General features: G+C 44.2%; 1 protein-coding gene across 9 annotated transcripts in view; it reads right to left on the bottom strand.

The window, feature by feature from the left end:
• Positions 1 to 15,148, bottom strand: part of GNG12 (G protein subunit gamma 12) — a 73,972-nt gene that overhangs the window by 3,449 nt on the left and 55,375 nt on the right. For 4 of the 9 annotated variants that reach the window (XR_016442566.1, XR_016442568.1, XR_016442567.1 and 1 more), the window contains exons 5-6: positions 13,378 to 13,485; positions 1,317 to 1,434 (exon numbers count right to left, since the gene is read on the bottom strand). Coding sequence is in view for 5 of the 9 variants with exons in the window: in XM_090048797.1 (XP_089904923.1) it covers positions 1,317 to 1,412 (96 nt within the window). In the remaining 4 variants the exon portion in view is untranslated. Of the gene's footprint in view, positions 1 to 1,316; positions 1,435 to 11,203; positions 12,183 to 13,377; positions 13,486 to 15,148 lie in introns of those variants that run through there. The other 5 variants (XM_090048798.1, XM_090048796.1, XM_090048800.1 and 2 more) reach the window with 2 other exon arrangements.

Here is a 15,148-nt window from a genome sequence, read left to right on the forward strand (position 1 = left end):
AAATGGGCTGAGCTACAGTAACTTTGTTTTGCACATGGAGGAACAGGACTGGAGAAATCAAGGCATCATTCAGGTTCAGGGGCAAGGTCACTAAACCGTATGCAAAGAGCAAAAAGTTTCTGGATTTTGCTTATTAGATTGATAGACTGGCCTTTGTGATGTTGAAAGAGAGAGGGTGGAAGAGAAGATGGAGTGGAGCCAGGAACAAAAGGGAGAGCTAGGTACATATTCTTAAATGTAATTTGGGACAAGTTTGCAAGAGCAGAAAAGAGTAACATTTAACTTCTGTGAGATTCAAACAACAGCATTTAAAACCGAGTAGCGCGTTCAGAATAATACACTAGCCTTCCAGTATGTGGATTTGGTCCTTAGCCATTATAGTCAGTAAGTACTGCCGTATCTATAAGAGGCTTACAGTTTCTAGGAAAGAGATACAGTCTTCCCCTTGCTTGTTCCTAATGTCCAGCTGACTAATATATGCCCCTACACATCAGGGAATTAACTGGTTTGTTGGCCTGTGGAAAGGCATTTGACAGCTAATACTTGTTAGAAAACTGGAGTGAAATGGGTAAGAAGCAAAAATCCACATCAAACTGGGTGAGATTTTAGCTGCACAAGACTCTTTACTATTAAAGCTTCCCCTTCCCCCCCCCCGCTTTTTTTTTTAAACTCCAATTTAGGTATGCCAGGTCTCATCTCCCTTTTTCTTGCAAAAGCCCTACAGATGCCTACAAAGATAAAGCTAACCATCTCAGTAGAATCAGGCAACCAGTATGCTAGATAGTAAACTAACTAGGGAAAAAATAAAACCACTCCCACTTTTCATTATATATTTCATCTTCCACCTTCTGTAAGCGTATTAAACATTTATATCATAAGTTCACGACAGGAAGAATTTGGTGCTCCCACAAGGCCATTAAGCAATGGCTTAACCCGGGCAGGGCAAACGGGGCAATGTCCCCAGGTGCCAATTCAGTGGTTGCTGGGTGGGGACAGGACACAAATAAAAAAGCAGCTGTTGCTGGTAGCCACACAATGACAACTGTGATGGTGGCAAAAACTTGGTTGCCTCTACCCCTGTACGTTGTTGTTTAGCTGCATCCCATTAAGTATCCAATGATGCTGTTAGTGCTGCTATATTTTAAGGTAACAAAAAAGAATCAGTTAAAGTAAGTACCAGTTGTTTGAGTAAAGAAACTACCATAATAAAGAGCTATCCTATCCAATGTGATTATACATAGGGAGTTTATTAAAATATAATGTCCATATTCCATACAGTTCATGCAGAAATAAATGTAAATAAATGAGTTTCTTACCTTTATTCTTTCTATTGAAGCTTCTAGTCTTAGCTGCTGAACAGTCCTTCGGGCCTGAGCTATATTGTTTGTGGTGCTAACTGTTTTGCTAGACATTTTTAATTAAGTCTTTGAAGTTCTGTCAAGAAAAAAAAAAGTATTTTTTTAATGGAATGGTAGCTTAATCTGTCTGCATGGAAAGAGCCCACATTCATGAACAGTAACAAAAAGGTTTACAAAAAAAGTGTTGATACATTTTATATTTTACAGCTAAAATACCATAAAAGAGCCTATATAGTACAGATAAAACTATTATATTCTTTTTCCAGTTCCCAGAGCATTAGTACAAAATACAAACTCCATTAACAGGTGGTGTTGTTTTTTTCTTTTTTTTGCTTCTAGCTAATGGAATAAATATGTTTCTGATCAAAGATGCAAAATATTCAGAAATGTGTCCATATGCTCATTTTAAATACAGACATGTGCACAGTAGCTTATGGAAAACTGCAGTGAGCTATACACTTGCTAGACTGAACCACACACTGCACTCCAAAGCCTATTACTACTGATTATCATGGGATGATCTGTGCATAGGCTTGAGCAAAGGCTGGGGTGTAAGAGACAATGTGTCAGAGACAAACACTTCCCCTTTGACTCCCTTCTATTGTTGATGCAAGTAGGGAGTTTTTTTACAACAGTCTTTACAGTGCATGTATACTTTCTTCCAGCTGGTTCATATGATCAGGAGGGAGACGGGGCACAGGCACTGTCCACTCGATTGCCGAGAGCAGGGAGGAATATCAAATATGGAATCCCTGCTCTCTCCTCCTTCCCCCCATTTCATTGCCACACATCACATATAAACTTTTGTTTGGATTCTGTAGCAGCTCAGGAACAGGTTTCCAACTCCTTAATGCAATCAGACTTAACAGCCAAAGTGGAGAAAAACACTCCCATGTTCCCAACCCTGCACAGAGCCAGACGCATCACTGGTAGAAGCAAGCAAACTCTGGACCGATCATACTTTTCTTCTGCGAAGAACTCAAAGCAGTACATGCAGAGTTCTGACAGTCTCACACCACCTGTGAGCAGTGAAGACACTTGCTCAGTTTGTGACAGATCTCAGTTGCATGACTGCAATTCTCTCAAAGCTTTTGCAGACTGACTCCGTAGTGCATAACGCTAGCCCCAATGAAGAGTCTGAGTGACCCGAATGCAGGCCTTGATCACAGCTTTGTTAAAAAAACTGACTAAACCAACTCCAGTAAAGAAGAGCATTTCTTTGGCAGCCAGGCACAGGAATGAGAGACCACCTCCCAGCATCAAAGACGCTCTGACATAACCGACGGCTAAGAAGTAGTTACTGAGAATCTTGAGTGTAAGACCTTACACAGACAGAGAGAAAAACTGTCACTGTGCCAGGTACAACTCAACAACAGCCAAGACAAAAAAATAAAAATAAAAAGGAGAGAGAAACTGCCATCTAAACCCAAACTGCAGCACAAGTACATTATTAAGTGAGAGTTTTGCTCAGCCTGCTGTTTTCAGTACTTGCCCAGCTTTGTGGAGGTCTCGCAACAAAGCCCTTACAAAAGTTTCTTGATTGTGTCTACCTAAATGCGTTCAATTATGTTCAACTGTAATTTGTTACTTTGTTAATTTGTACACCATTCAAACTTTGAAGATCTAGTAAATCCTGGAGCACCCTCCAACCGCCCTGGCCTTTTTAGCTTTGCAATAAGCAAGTATAAGACATCTTATTGTGATTGAGCCATTCTCACTTTATGTGGAATATTACTGGATTGCTTGAAGACATCCCTGACCAGAAACTCTTGTTTTCCATCTTACTGAAACAGAGCTGTTGTAAGGGCTTCCTTCTACAAGATGTAAATACCTCTGATTTATCATCAGTCCCTTATGACTATAATCCTGCTGTACAGGTGCACTGTACAGGAAGGGAGGAAAATATTTCCTGATCCCAATTGTACATAAGGGACACAGACACAAAAAGTTACCCTCTGCTAAATGGCAAGGGACCACATCCACTCAATACAGCAGCTACTGTTATGTTTTTGTTATTTCACAAAGCCTGGACAGACGCATCTTGAATTGATAGGGGCATGCTGAAGCAGAGATGGGCTAAAGGCCAGATTTTACAGTTTGCAAAAATTTCCATTTTTGGTGGAACCAAATCTCTTACAAAACAGAAATCCCTGACAAGTCCCCTTTTTGAAACTGACTCTCTCAAATGGAGCGTAGTCTCCATGACCCACAGCTGCTGTATGAAATTTAGCAACCGTGAAACTGAGAAGGATGTCAGTTCTGCTGAACAAGTGCCCTGGGTACCTAGGTGTGACTCTGAAGTAGCTGGGGATCTCAGGACTTCCAGACTCCAGGGCATGCTAGCTGAGCTAGCTTGAGCAGCCAGCTGACCACAGAGTCGGGATGCCTTAGGGCCCCACCTGTGGCTATACAGAGGTGCCTTGAGCCACAGCATGCAATCCTGTCTCAACTTCCAGGCTTTGATTCCTACTTCTGTACAAGGACCGCAACCCCAGCCCAAGTGAGAACCAGACTGCCAGGCCTATCAAAGTCCTGGCTCTGTGGCAGACAGCCTCTGGCACTGCTTAATATTTAAAAGTCTAGGTCACCAGCAGCCTACCAGGGTTCTCTGGGAACCTAGTCTTTGATTCCCCAATAGTTCACAATATCCACAATATTTTAGGTGAAACATTTCAGGCCCAACAAAACTGGCATTTTCTGACAAATCTGAATTAATGGACATTTTCTGACCAGCCCTACTCTTAAGGAGGATCAAGACATATTCCTGGGCATGTTCTATATCATGATGGATTCAATCACTACTGGAGTTGAAGTCTCATTTTAAGCAGATGGTATGGCTTTTCCAAAGACAAACTAAACCACAGCAACAAAAGACACATCTGGACCTCATGTGCAGAGAAGTATTTGATGAAGAGTTGCAGCCTCTATTTTGAATGAAATGCAAAATGAATAATCATATGGTGTTGGCTCTTCACTGGGAATTCCATTAAGGAGCACCTAACATGGTGTCCTAGTTCAGCAGATCGTACTAAAATTAATAATTGAAGGTATATAATAATTGTTATAGCTGCACTGAAGAATCTGAGACAAATGACACACATACTAAGAAAGCATGAAGATAGCTTTCTTTATAACCAACCTACTGCCCATTACCCATTTAATTCAAGAATGCCATAAACATTGGATAAATCAAGTAGGAGGGTAAGCTGTTTTGTTGCTAATCAAGACACTTTTAGTAACTAGTCTAATCCCTCTGAGTTGAGATGAGGCTCTTAGCCTGAATTCCTAGAGGCAAGATAGTGTATCACCACTGTTATCATATGGATACGTCTGCTTGGTCAGCTCTTATGGCTGGCACTCTGCCAGCTGCAAATAAATCAAGATCAGTGCGCTAAACAGGATCAAACAAAGTGGAACACTACATTATGGTATCAAACATTTACTTTGCAGCCCAGTCTCTCTTTTCTTTTTGACCTAGTTATTTAGAACTATTTTTTCTGTACCTTCCTGGAATGCTGTGAGGAAGTGACACAATTTGCATTTCCTACAGCTGCTGGTTTAGAGAAAATAGTAAAGGACTATAAGAGACAAAGATGAATGCTTTAAAAATCTGGATAGAGACATTTCTGCTTCCTACAGTTAATTCACACTAGCATGGATCCCACCAAGTAGTGAATGATCTCTTCTGAACTGACTGGAATTGAAGCTAAGAACCGTTGGCATCTCAGAAGATTAAGGCAACTACCATGGGCTTAGAGAAGATTCCCCTGTTCCATGGGGCCTCCATTTGAAGTGACTTCTTACAACTTGGTCAAACTAACAATGAAAGGTGTGATCCTGCAAGCCTTCTATAGAGACCACCCCAAAAGGTAAAACCCAACAGGAGTCCTACATGCTGCAGCTGGGCCCAAAAGTAGAATCCCAGTTTAATGGACAGCAAGAAATATCCCACCATTTGCAGAAATGCAAGACAACTTGCTTGCTTCTGGTCTGATCCTAAACTTTGGACACTGCCTGTCCTTTTATTTTAAAAAAGAGCATTACCCTTCATTTTGCTCTCCAGCAACCCTCTTTAGGCTTGAGGAACCCACTTTTCAGCAGGCTCAAACAACTGATCAGACTGTCTAAATCAGCAATTCTCAATGAGGGTGTTATGGCGCCATGGGTACCTCGAGATCCTTTCAAAGATCACTGTTAAGTGTGTAAACATGATGCACAAGATAAACCCTGTTTAGGCGACTTCTCAGAAAACAAAAAAATCTCAGTTAAGTTCCATATTCAGAAATAATACATTAAAGTATCTAATTACTGTATTTTCTCCCATACAACATACACCTTTCTCCAAAACTAGGGTTACTGTATTAAGCAGTGAAGCTGATTTTCTGCCTGGGAAAGAAGGCCCCTGCTTTGATTCCTGCTCCAAAGTGCAGCAGCTGTTCAGGCAGCTGAGGGAGTCAAATGATCTAATGGCTCATTGCTCTTCACTTCAGACATTAATAATCATTTCTTCTTTTTAATGGTCTTGACATTCCACTAACCCAGCTAACCTTTCTTGGGGCAATTTTGCAGTTTGCTAGTTGTCCTGGTTTATCTCCTCCTATTTCACAGCCTTGGAGACTCTTTACCGCTTTTCAGAATCAGATATCCACCCATGGAGATCAGTCTTCAGGAGCAGCTAAAGTTAAGTCTTAGTTAAGCAGGAAAGGGCGGGTGAGTTAGCAGAAGACAGGCCCTATCTCTGCTCTATGCAGCCAGAACCCTGGAAAAATCATCTTTTCATTCTGCCTTTCAAAAACAAAATATATTCTGAGGTGTGTTTTATGTGAGAAAAGACAGCAATTATTGAACTGCAAAAGACAATGAAATAATATGATGCAAATCACAAAATACTTTTTAGAGGTGGAACATGTTATAAATCAATTCAGGCCCATACCTAAAATACTGTGCACGCTTAGGAGCAAGAAAAAATACAAAAGTTGCATCTAATCTGGGATCCCAAATACTAACGTGCCTTACTTATCTTACGTGGTCACAACACAGCATTAACATGGGTCAGAGTCAAGACTATTTGTACACCCCCTCAGTTCAGCTTTTTCTTAATTCTGAATGATCTATGCTGCTTGATTTTTGGATAACTGCAACATCCCCACAATGCATTTATTTTTCCCTGAAGTCCTACCACGTTCTGTCCAATAAAACTTCTTTTAACTTTGTCTGGCAGTCCGTGTAAATGTTTAGGAACCCAACATTTCTGTACCTCTGCATTAACAATTGCCCTGTGGACTGAGCTGGACTGTCAGTTCAGTTCAAAACTTCAGAGTTAGTTCTAATGAATGCTTAGCCCAAGAGGCCTACATAATGGAGTACTTCCTGTGGCATGGTAAATGGAGCCCTGAACTGAGACTCAGGACACATGGATTCTATCCTGGGTTCTGTCCCCTCCCTGCTGGATGACCTTGGGCAAGACACTTCTCTGTGTGCCTCAGATTTCCCCCTTGTAAAGTGGAAGTAATGGTACTGACCTTCTTTGTGAAGCATGTTTGGACCTGCTGTGTAAGAGGTAGATATTACTGGGAACAGACCCCCTGACAAATTACCTTATCTCCATTATGCTTGCATAATTACAATGGTGAATCAGAAGGCAGTGCAAGATCAAAGTCCCGCTGCCATTTCCACTGAATTTAGCAGCAGAACTCTCAGGCTTTAATGAGAGTAGGATCAGACTGCAAATAAGCAGCATACAGGAAGGGAAACAGTAGAGTACAGGAGCTTTCAAATGAATACGGTCAGCATTCAGCAGGTGACACATAATACAAAAGCTCTTACAGCTGGGAAAATGCCAAATGCGCAGTGTGGAAGAACTCTTTTTAGCAAGGTTTTGGCTAGATTAGAAAGTGACAGGCAGTGCCTCCTATTAATAGAAGGAACACGGTTTAATAATATAATTTAAAATTTATTTCCTCGAACCTGCATATTAAAAACACATTCCTAATCCTTCTGATCTTGATGGCTCCTTAATGGGTATTTAAATAGTCAATGGTTTACTAGCACTGACCTACTTTTCTAGTGACTCTTATTTCCAGCAGTGATGAAGAAGCTCAGAACTAATTTAAATAATGCATACCACTCCAAATCGTCAACTATCAGTGAATGTGATAAAAGGAGGGGGTTTTACTATAAATCGCTGGGCCAGTCTAAAGATTACAACACTAATCCCACCTTCTGTAGTACAGATAATATTGGGGGGAGGGGTTCCTCAAATGACCCTGCACTGGGTACCGGGCAAATCACCTGCTATTACTAAAAGGATTCCAATATGTAGCTTTCACAAGCAGACTGATATAAAGATAATAAAATGTGGGAAGAAGAGACCTGACAATAGCTATATGCTAGGAAGGCAGAAATGATAACACCCACTCACTCACAGTTCCTTCCAATACAGATAGGTGTGAGAAAAACGTCACTCAAATTCTGTCACAGAACAACCAAAAGCAGGTGCAGGCCAGGAAGCTCCCTCATTCGAGACTCTCTGGGTCAGGTATCTGAACCTAGACTTGTGCCAAACTCCCAATCCACCATTTCACAGAAGCTTATTCAGTTTTCATTATGCCAAAAGGAACGTCATCATAACAGAAATGCCAACAGTATTTATCCAGGAACAGTTTGTTTTTAAGAGATTTAGTGTATTACTATTATCTGTGAAATAAGACCATGTACAATTGCCAATAGAGTTAGACCTCATTTGGTTCACACAGTAAGACTGAGTTTCCTATCCTGAAAGATGAAGTAGTATTATTAGGTTGCAGATGAAAAAATGTGGAGTCAAACAAACCAGTGAAGTATCCAGAATATAAACTGAAGTGCAGGTTTCAGGACACAACATCCCAGCAGGAGTGGGTGCAGCTTCTACCTCACTGGGTTCAAGATGGGGCTTAGTAAGTTCATGAAAAAGGACATGATAGGGTTACTAGGAGCCTGGACTCAATAAACCTGGAGGTCCTTTTGACTCCTTTTTCCTGTAAGAAATGTACACTGAAACCTCCATAGCTGCACTTCCACATTCATGAGCAGGGATCTGGGTTTTCCATTTCCCACAGAAAATGGGACAAAACATGGGATTTTCCTTTTCAACTGAGAAAAACGCAGACTTTTCATTTTAGTGGAGAAACACATGTATTTTCCACTTTGGCGATGAGCTCTCTGCACACTAGCACAGTTCCAGCCTGCAAGGGGCTGGGGGGAGTGGGATGATGATGGTCAGGCCTAGGGCGCCATGTGCATGTACACATGCACATGGCCACCAGGCAGCCTGGAGAGCAGCTCCCACAGGTACGGTGGTGGGAGGGGGACAGGGATTAAGGCCCCCATGGGGGGGAGTTGAGCAGGGCTGGGGCTGTGGCTTGGGGCCAGGGCCAGAATGCATAACTGTAGGGTCCTGGCAGGGAGTGGGACAGAGCTGCAGGCAGCTCATCCTGGGGGCAGGGGGAGATGGGCTTGCTCCCAGGTGCCTGTACACACTCTTAGGAGGGCTTGGGGTGGGGGCATGTGCCCCCCAGATTTGTGCATGGGGAAGGGACAGGTGCAGGCTGTCTGCTGTAGGCCCAGGCTCCCCCTGGGCAGCATGGCAGGGACTCTGAGCCCACAGCAGGCAGCCTGCATCTGCCCTCTCCCCCACAATGGGCTCCACTCTGGCTGTGCTGCCTGCGAGGGAAGGGAAACCAGGCTCTGCTCTGCTGCAGCAGCCATTGCCTCCTGCAGGCAGCAGCTGGAGGAGTTCAGGCACTGCTGCAGGGGGCTGTGGACCCAGGTCCCTGGTCCTGTAGCCCTGGCAACTGGGGACCACCCCTAACAGGGCTGGGGGAGCCAGGGAACTGTTTGTGGGGAGTGAGGGGCACCAACAGGCCCGGGGGAGCCGCACCTTGAGAGCAAGGGGCCTGGACCTGTATCCTGATGAGTTAAGAGGGCAGGGGGAATTCTGATTTTCCATGATAAAACACCCAAAAATCAAATACTAAAATGAAGAGGAATTTAGAATTCATTTTATTACAGTGATTGAGGCACTGGTAGGCTTCCAAATTGCTTTAAAATTGTAAATATATCAAGAAAAGGTGATCAATTGGACACAATGTTTTCTTGATATATTAAACAATTTTAAAGCAATTTGGAAGCCTACCCGTGATCTATCTCTCACACCACCATATAAAATGGTGTTTCTTTTTAATTGTGGATTTGGGGGGGTTTAATTAGAGAACTTGTGATTTTTTTATCCGAGAATTTATGATTTTTAAACAGAGAAAACTAGGATCCCTGTTCATGAGTGTGCGTCTAATCTGCTTCGACTCACACAGAGCCCCTTCACATCCTAAAAGTTGCCCCGTGACCCTCAGTTGATAAGTTTGTACAAATCCATACTGTGCTCAAAATGAAGAACAAAACTCAGGCAATTAGTACACACTAAAAAGGATAATTACAATCATTTTCCCCAATACTCAGTTTTACTCATGTATTTTTACAGTGCTCTAGAAACCTGAAATGTGCTTTTCTCCTTACTGAGTTTGTCTTTTTTTCATTTGATAAATATGGTCTCTTTCCACATTCCCACAGTCAACTGAAAATTAACTCACCTCCTTGGGCCAAAGTGTGGAGGGGAGGAAAGAAGAAAGTAGTGAATTAATTCTGTGTACCACTAATTCTTTTAGCTCTGCAGACCCATGTTCAAGTCACTTATAAAAAATGTCTTTGGTCATAAAGCCAAGCAATACATTCCAGCACAGTTGACCAACATGGCTCAAGAGAGATACAAGACAAGATGCTTCAAGCCAAGACTGCAGTATACTGGCAGAAGTGTAAGCTGAAGCTTGTACTGCAACAGAACTAACTTAGCCTGCCCAGGTTCCCCACTTTCAAAAACAGAAGTCTATTTCAATAACTTATGAGGGGAGAGGGGACCTTCAGCATTGATACCTGCTTTATCTGGCATGACCAGGTCTAACCAGGTCTGGGTTTGTTTTTGGGAAGTGTGAAGTCTGTGTAATTTGGCAATGAGGAGGGACAAGGGTTCACTGGTATCCGATATCATGGGCATCAAACACTAGGACTCAAAACAGATGCTCAAACTGTTAGTTGTAACTACCTTCCTGTCTAGTCTAGCATCCACACCACGCTGCATTAAAAGCCTTGAAAATAACTGCGTCCCCTATCAGATCCAATAATATCCACTTGCAGTGTACAGCATGGGCTCACTGAGAAAGCTGTATTGCCCAGCTATTAAAATACCATCTGCAGGGCATGCATAGTGATTTCATTTGAAAGGACTGTTGAGCAGAAGAAAATTTAACTGGCACAGGTCAATGTAAAAAAATCAGACATAATTACATTCCAGTGTCAGGCAGGTATCTAAAAAGTAGCATCTACAAAGCAAATATTTGCTTCTTTTGGCTGGGAAAGAGCATGCTATTGACTATGTATGTGTGGTGGTGGAGAAACAGAAGTGCACCTTTTAATTTTTGAGAAATACAACCCAACTGAAAACATTGCTGAGAACTGAAGTTGAGACATGCTGACTTCTGTAGTAATTTAAATGCCTGCTACCTAAGGCTTTCGATGTGGCACATCCACAAATACTTCCTTTCCAAATTCAAACTAGTGACAGCCAGCCCATTTTAGAGACAGTTTAAGGGACACTAGTCATCCAGGCATTTATGATGTAGTCAATCACAAACAAAACAGAGAAGTGTTTACAGTGGAAGAAATGGTTTAATATTAAAAAACAGGTTACTCCAAGTCTAGACTTTTAAGATGTTCTCAGTCTTAAGTTTTGAGCAAAGTTAAAATGTCTTAGGGGCACAAAAATCACAAAACCACTTATGGTTTGCAGTCTAAGGAACTCAAAACAATTCATATTTCCTGTTGTGCAACTATATAAGCAAAGCCTAACCTAGGACAGCACTGGCTGCTTTGTACCAGACATGTGTGAGCAATACGATATGTAAGAAACCACTAACCAGAACTTACAATAATGCACAAGCAAATATTTTTATTGCTGTATTTCAATGGCAGCACCTGAACTGACATGTTTACAACTCTGCCAGTAAAACTGCTTACATGCCTTTGCCACACCACTGTCTAGTGAACCGAGCCAAGAGACAGGAGACTGGAACGTTACAGGACATGCAACTATTTAAAAAGACAGGAATTAGTTTAAGAGGCTGTAAAGCCAGAACCAGTACAAAATACTGATCAGCTTTGGTACTATAGCACTGTTGGCTTGTTTACAACAGCTTTAGGAATAAAATGATTTTACTAAGCAGGAAATTCCTATCAAGTTCCCAGTCAAAAAACCCCCATACAAACTCCATCATATACCTTGGAATTGTGAAGGGCTGAGCCACCCTCCTCATCACAATGTAATCTGTCAATCTAGCAAAGTTGAACTATTTTATATCTGATATTTACTCGATCATATGCCTTCCAGAGGGAGCTTTGTTTATCCATCTTGGTTTAATGCATTTTCTGTCATTAATAATAATAATAAATGACTTAGGTAAGTTGGCTCCTTGAAGAGAGAAAGTTTTTCTTTTAATGCACTTTACACTAAACAGTCATTGAATAAAATACATAAAATTGTCCCTGGAGCAAGGATTGGAGCCCAGGTCTCCCTCTTCCCCATGTACAGGCTCCAATCCCTGCTTTAGAGTCATGGTTCCTCTTCCATCCTCTCTGGCCAAAGTCATCTCAATTTTCCTTCTGCAAGGTCTCAGCAGGTGGTGTGGAAAATGTCCCCCACCCAAGAACAGCCTATTAGCCAGATGGTCAGGCCACTCCCTGGGAATTGAGAAATGAGAGTTTCATCTCCTCAGGCAGAAGAGGGCATTGGACATAAATCTCACACATTCTGGCATCTAGCCACTCAGATACTGCAAAAGAGGGGTGGTGGCCCCACCCCCCATGAGTTTAAAGAAGAAAGGCTCATTTTCTCCTTTTAATGGAACAATTTAGGTAACTCAGTCCAAGAGAGGGCTTCAAGCTGTGAATGCTATTAACAGGCACTTCCCTGTAGCCAGGGGCAGGATTTAAGACACAACCTCCTTTCTGCATTTCCAGCTGGAAATCTCACTGCCCCAATTCAGTATACCAGATGTTGTGAAGCTCAGTCTAAGTGTCTGGATGTACAAAACATTTATACCCATGTAGTTTACATCCAAGATTTGAGGTAGACAACTAGGTATTCCACATAGGTGTTATTAGATGGCAGGGCAGCTGTTAGTGCCTGCTTGCCAACAACAAGGGTTTATCCCCAAGATAGCTCTGGAGACGAATGACATGTAGGGCTATGTTGCACATTGAATTTGGCAAGTGTTAAATACACTTAAAAGGCAAGCATTTGTGCATTCAAGCAGTAAAACATGGGCGAAGTGTGACTGTATTATGGAGGCAAGGATTTGTTAGGGAGATCTCTTTTATTGGATCAACTATGTAGCTGGGAAAAAGTCAGATAAGATTTCGAATACAAGACATTCTTCATGAGAGACCTGATAAAGAACGTTTTGCATTTAGAATCTTGTCTAACTTTATCCCAACTGCAGAGCTCGTCCAATAAAAACATCAGTCTAAGAAATCCTTGCCTCTCACATAATTTACGGACCATGGCAGCTACAATATCACTCTTAAACTACTTGTATCATATCAAAATTATGATTTTTCATGCAAGGAGTACCTCCAAAACATCTTAAGTAACACATGTCCAGCTATCGTTGGATAATACGAGCAATTTGCAGTCTCATCTAGTCATGGCAGCAGCACCCCCCATTGTACCAAACCTCTGCAACCTGGATTGCCCTCTGCCTGATCTCCTGGCTGCCTAACCCAGTTTGTCCTTGAAATCTGCTTGTTCCTTCTGACTCTGGTCAGCGCCTCAATCCCCAAGTAGCCCCAGACCTGGCCACCTATGACCTGTTGTGAGAGGGATTAGGAAAAAGTCACACATGTCAGGAGGAAGGATCCTGGATCTTCTACTTACCAGGTTTCTCCAGGATCAAGGTGAAAGCCCGTAGCCCAGGGGCAGGCAAAATCTGGCCTGCGGGCCACATCTGGCCCACGAGGCCATTCTATCTGGCCTGCGGGGCCCCTAAAAAAAATGTTGAAAATTAATACTCATCTGCCCTTGGTTCCTGTCAAAAATTACAGGAACTAAAGGAAATAGGACCCAGGGGAAGCCCGGCAGGCTCCCACACCAGCAGAGCCTGCCCTGCCCTGCCCCCCATGCCAGGGCTTCTGGCCTGGGAGCATGTGGCTGCCCCGTTCCAGAGGGACCCCAGGCAGGGAGTGGGGGGTGGGGGAAGCGGCCCCTTCCCCACCCCATGCCCCATGCTGCAGCTGCTTGCAGCCCTCCTGGGGCTGCCTGTACCTGCTCCAGACATCCCCGCAAGGCCTGCAAGCGCCTGCAGCAAGGAGTGCCGGTCATGGGGAGGGGCTGCTTTCCCCCTCCACACTCAGCTTTTCCCTGGGCTCCTTCTCTGCTCCTTGTTGGCACAGAGGAAAGAGGCTCCTTGCCCGCCCCATGGCCGGTGCTCCGTGATGCAGCTGCTTGCAGCCTGCGTAGGGCTGTCCAGAGCAGGCATAGGCAACCCCAGGCAGGCTGTGAGCAGCTGCAGTGTTGTGCATGGGGCAGGGAGCAGCTGCTTCCACCCCCTCCACCCAGCACTCAGCACCACCCTGTAACTTGGACCCACTGCCAGCCTGAGCCCCGCACTGGCTCCAGGCTCGCCCATCAGGGGTGTGCGTGGCAACAGCAGTTGCGGCCCCGCTTGCCACGCTGGGCAGTGTTTGCCACTTCCACCTGTGGGCTGCCCATCGCGTGAGCTCTGGGGTGGGTTACAAGCTGGTGCTGAGTGTGGACAAAAGCGGCCCCTCGCTTGCACCACGGCTGGCGCCCTGCGGTGTAGCTGCTTACAGCCCACGTGGGGCTGTCTGTGCCTGCTCCAATTAGCCCTGCATGGGCTGCGAGCGCCTGTAGCAGGGAGTGCCAGCCACAGGGCAGACAAGGTGCCACTGTTCCCCGTGCTCAGCACCAGCTTCTTTCCTGCTGGCGAGTAGTGGGTTGGGGCTATGTGCTGTCCCACACCTGTAACCTGAGGCTGGGGGGCACTGGGAGTTAGTGGGTGGGGAGCAAGAGGGAGCACGGGGCCTGCACCGGCATCCTGGGGCCAGTGCTGGCGGGGCCCATAGTAGGATGGCAGGAGTACAGGGTCCCAGCTGGCAGGGAGCCGGGGCAGCTCCCCCCTCTTCCTGCTGGTGCAGCTCAGCCCAGCTCCATAGACCCCTGCTAGCATGCACCCTGCTTTGGACCCCACTGGTGTTGGCTCTGGGACATTGGTCCCAAGATGGTGGCCAGGGGGCAGGGCTACCAATGCAGCTCTCGACAGCCTGCCACAACTAGGTAAGTGGCTCTCCACCTGAAATAATTGCTCACCCTTGCCGTAGCCCCAAAAGATCCCAGGGTTGGGACTAACAAATCAGCAAGCTGTGAGATGGTAGTAAACATTACCGTGCTACTGCTCAGAACAGGTTCTAAATTTTAGTACTGCACAGGTTTAATATGTACTAAGTGTCCTGTGTGACGAGACTCTTATGCTACTGTATCTTTCACTGGAGTAGCTTTACCCTTGGTTTTTCCCAGGGTAATTTCATACCAGGTTCAAGTTAGTTATACCACAGAATGAGTATATTCTGTGTCCACTCCTTATTAATACCAGTGCAAGGACTGATTATATTAGTATAAACAGCAGTCA

This window comes from Crocodylus siamensis, chromosome 5 (genome assembly GCF_052110815.1).
Source record: "Crocodylus siamensis isolate JL-2025a chromosome 5, ASM5211081v1, whole genome shotgun sequence".
Lineage (NCBI taxonomy): Eukaryota > Metazoa > Chordata > Crocodylia > Crocodylidae > Crocodylus > Crocodylus siamensis.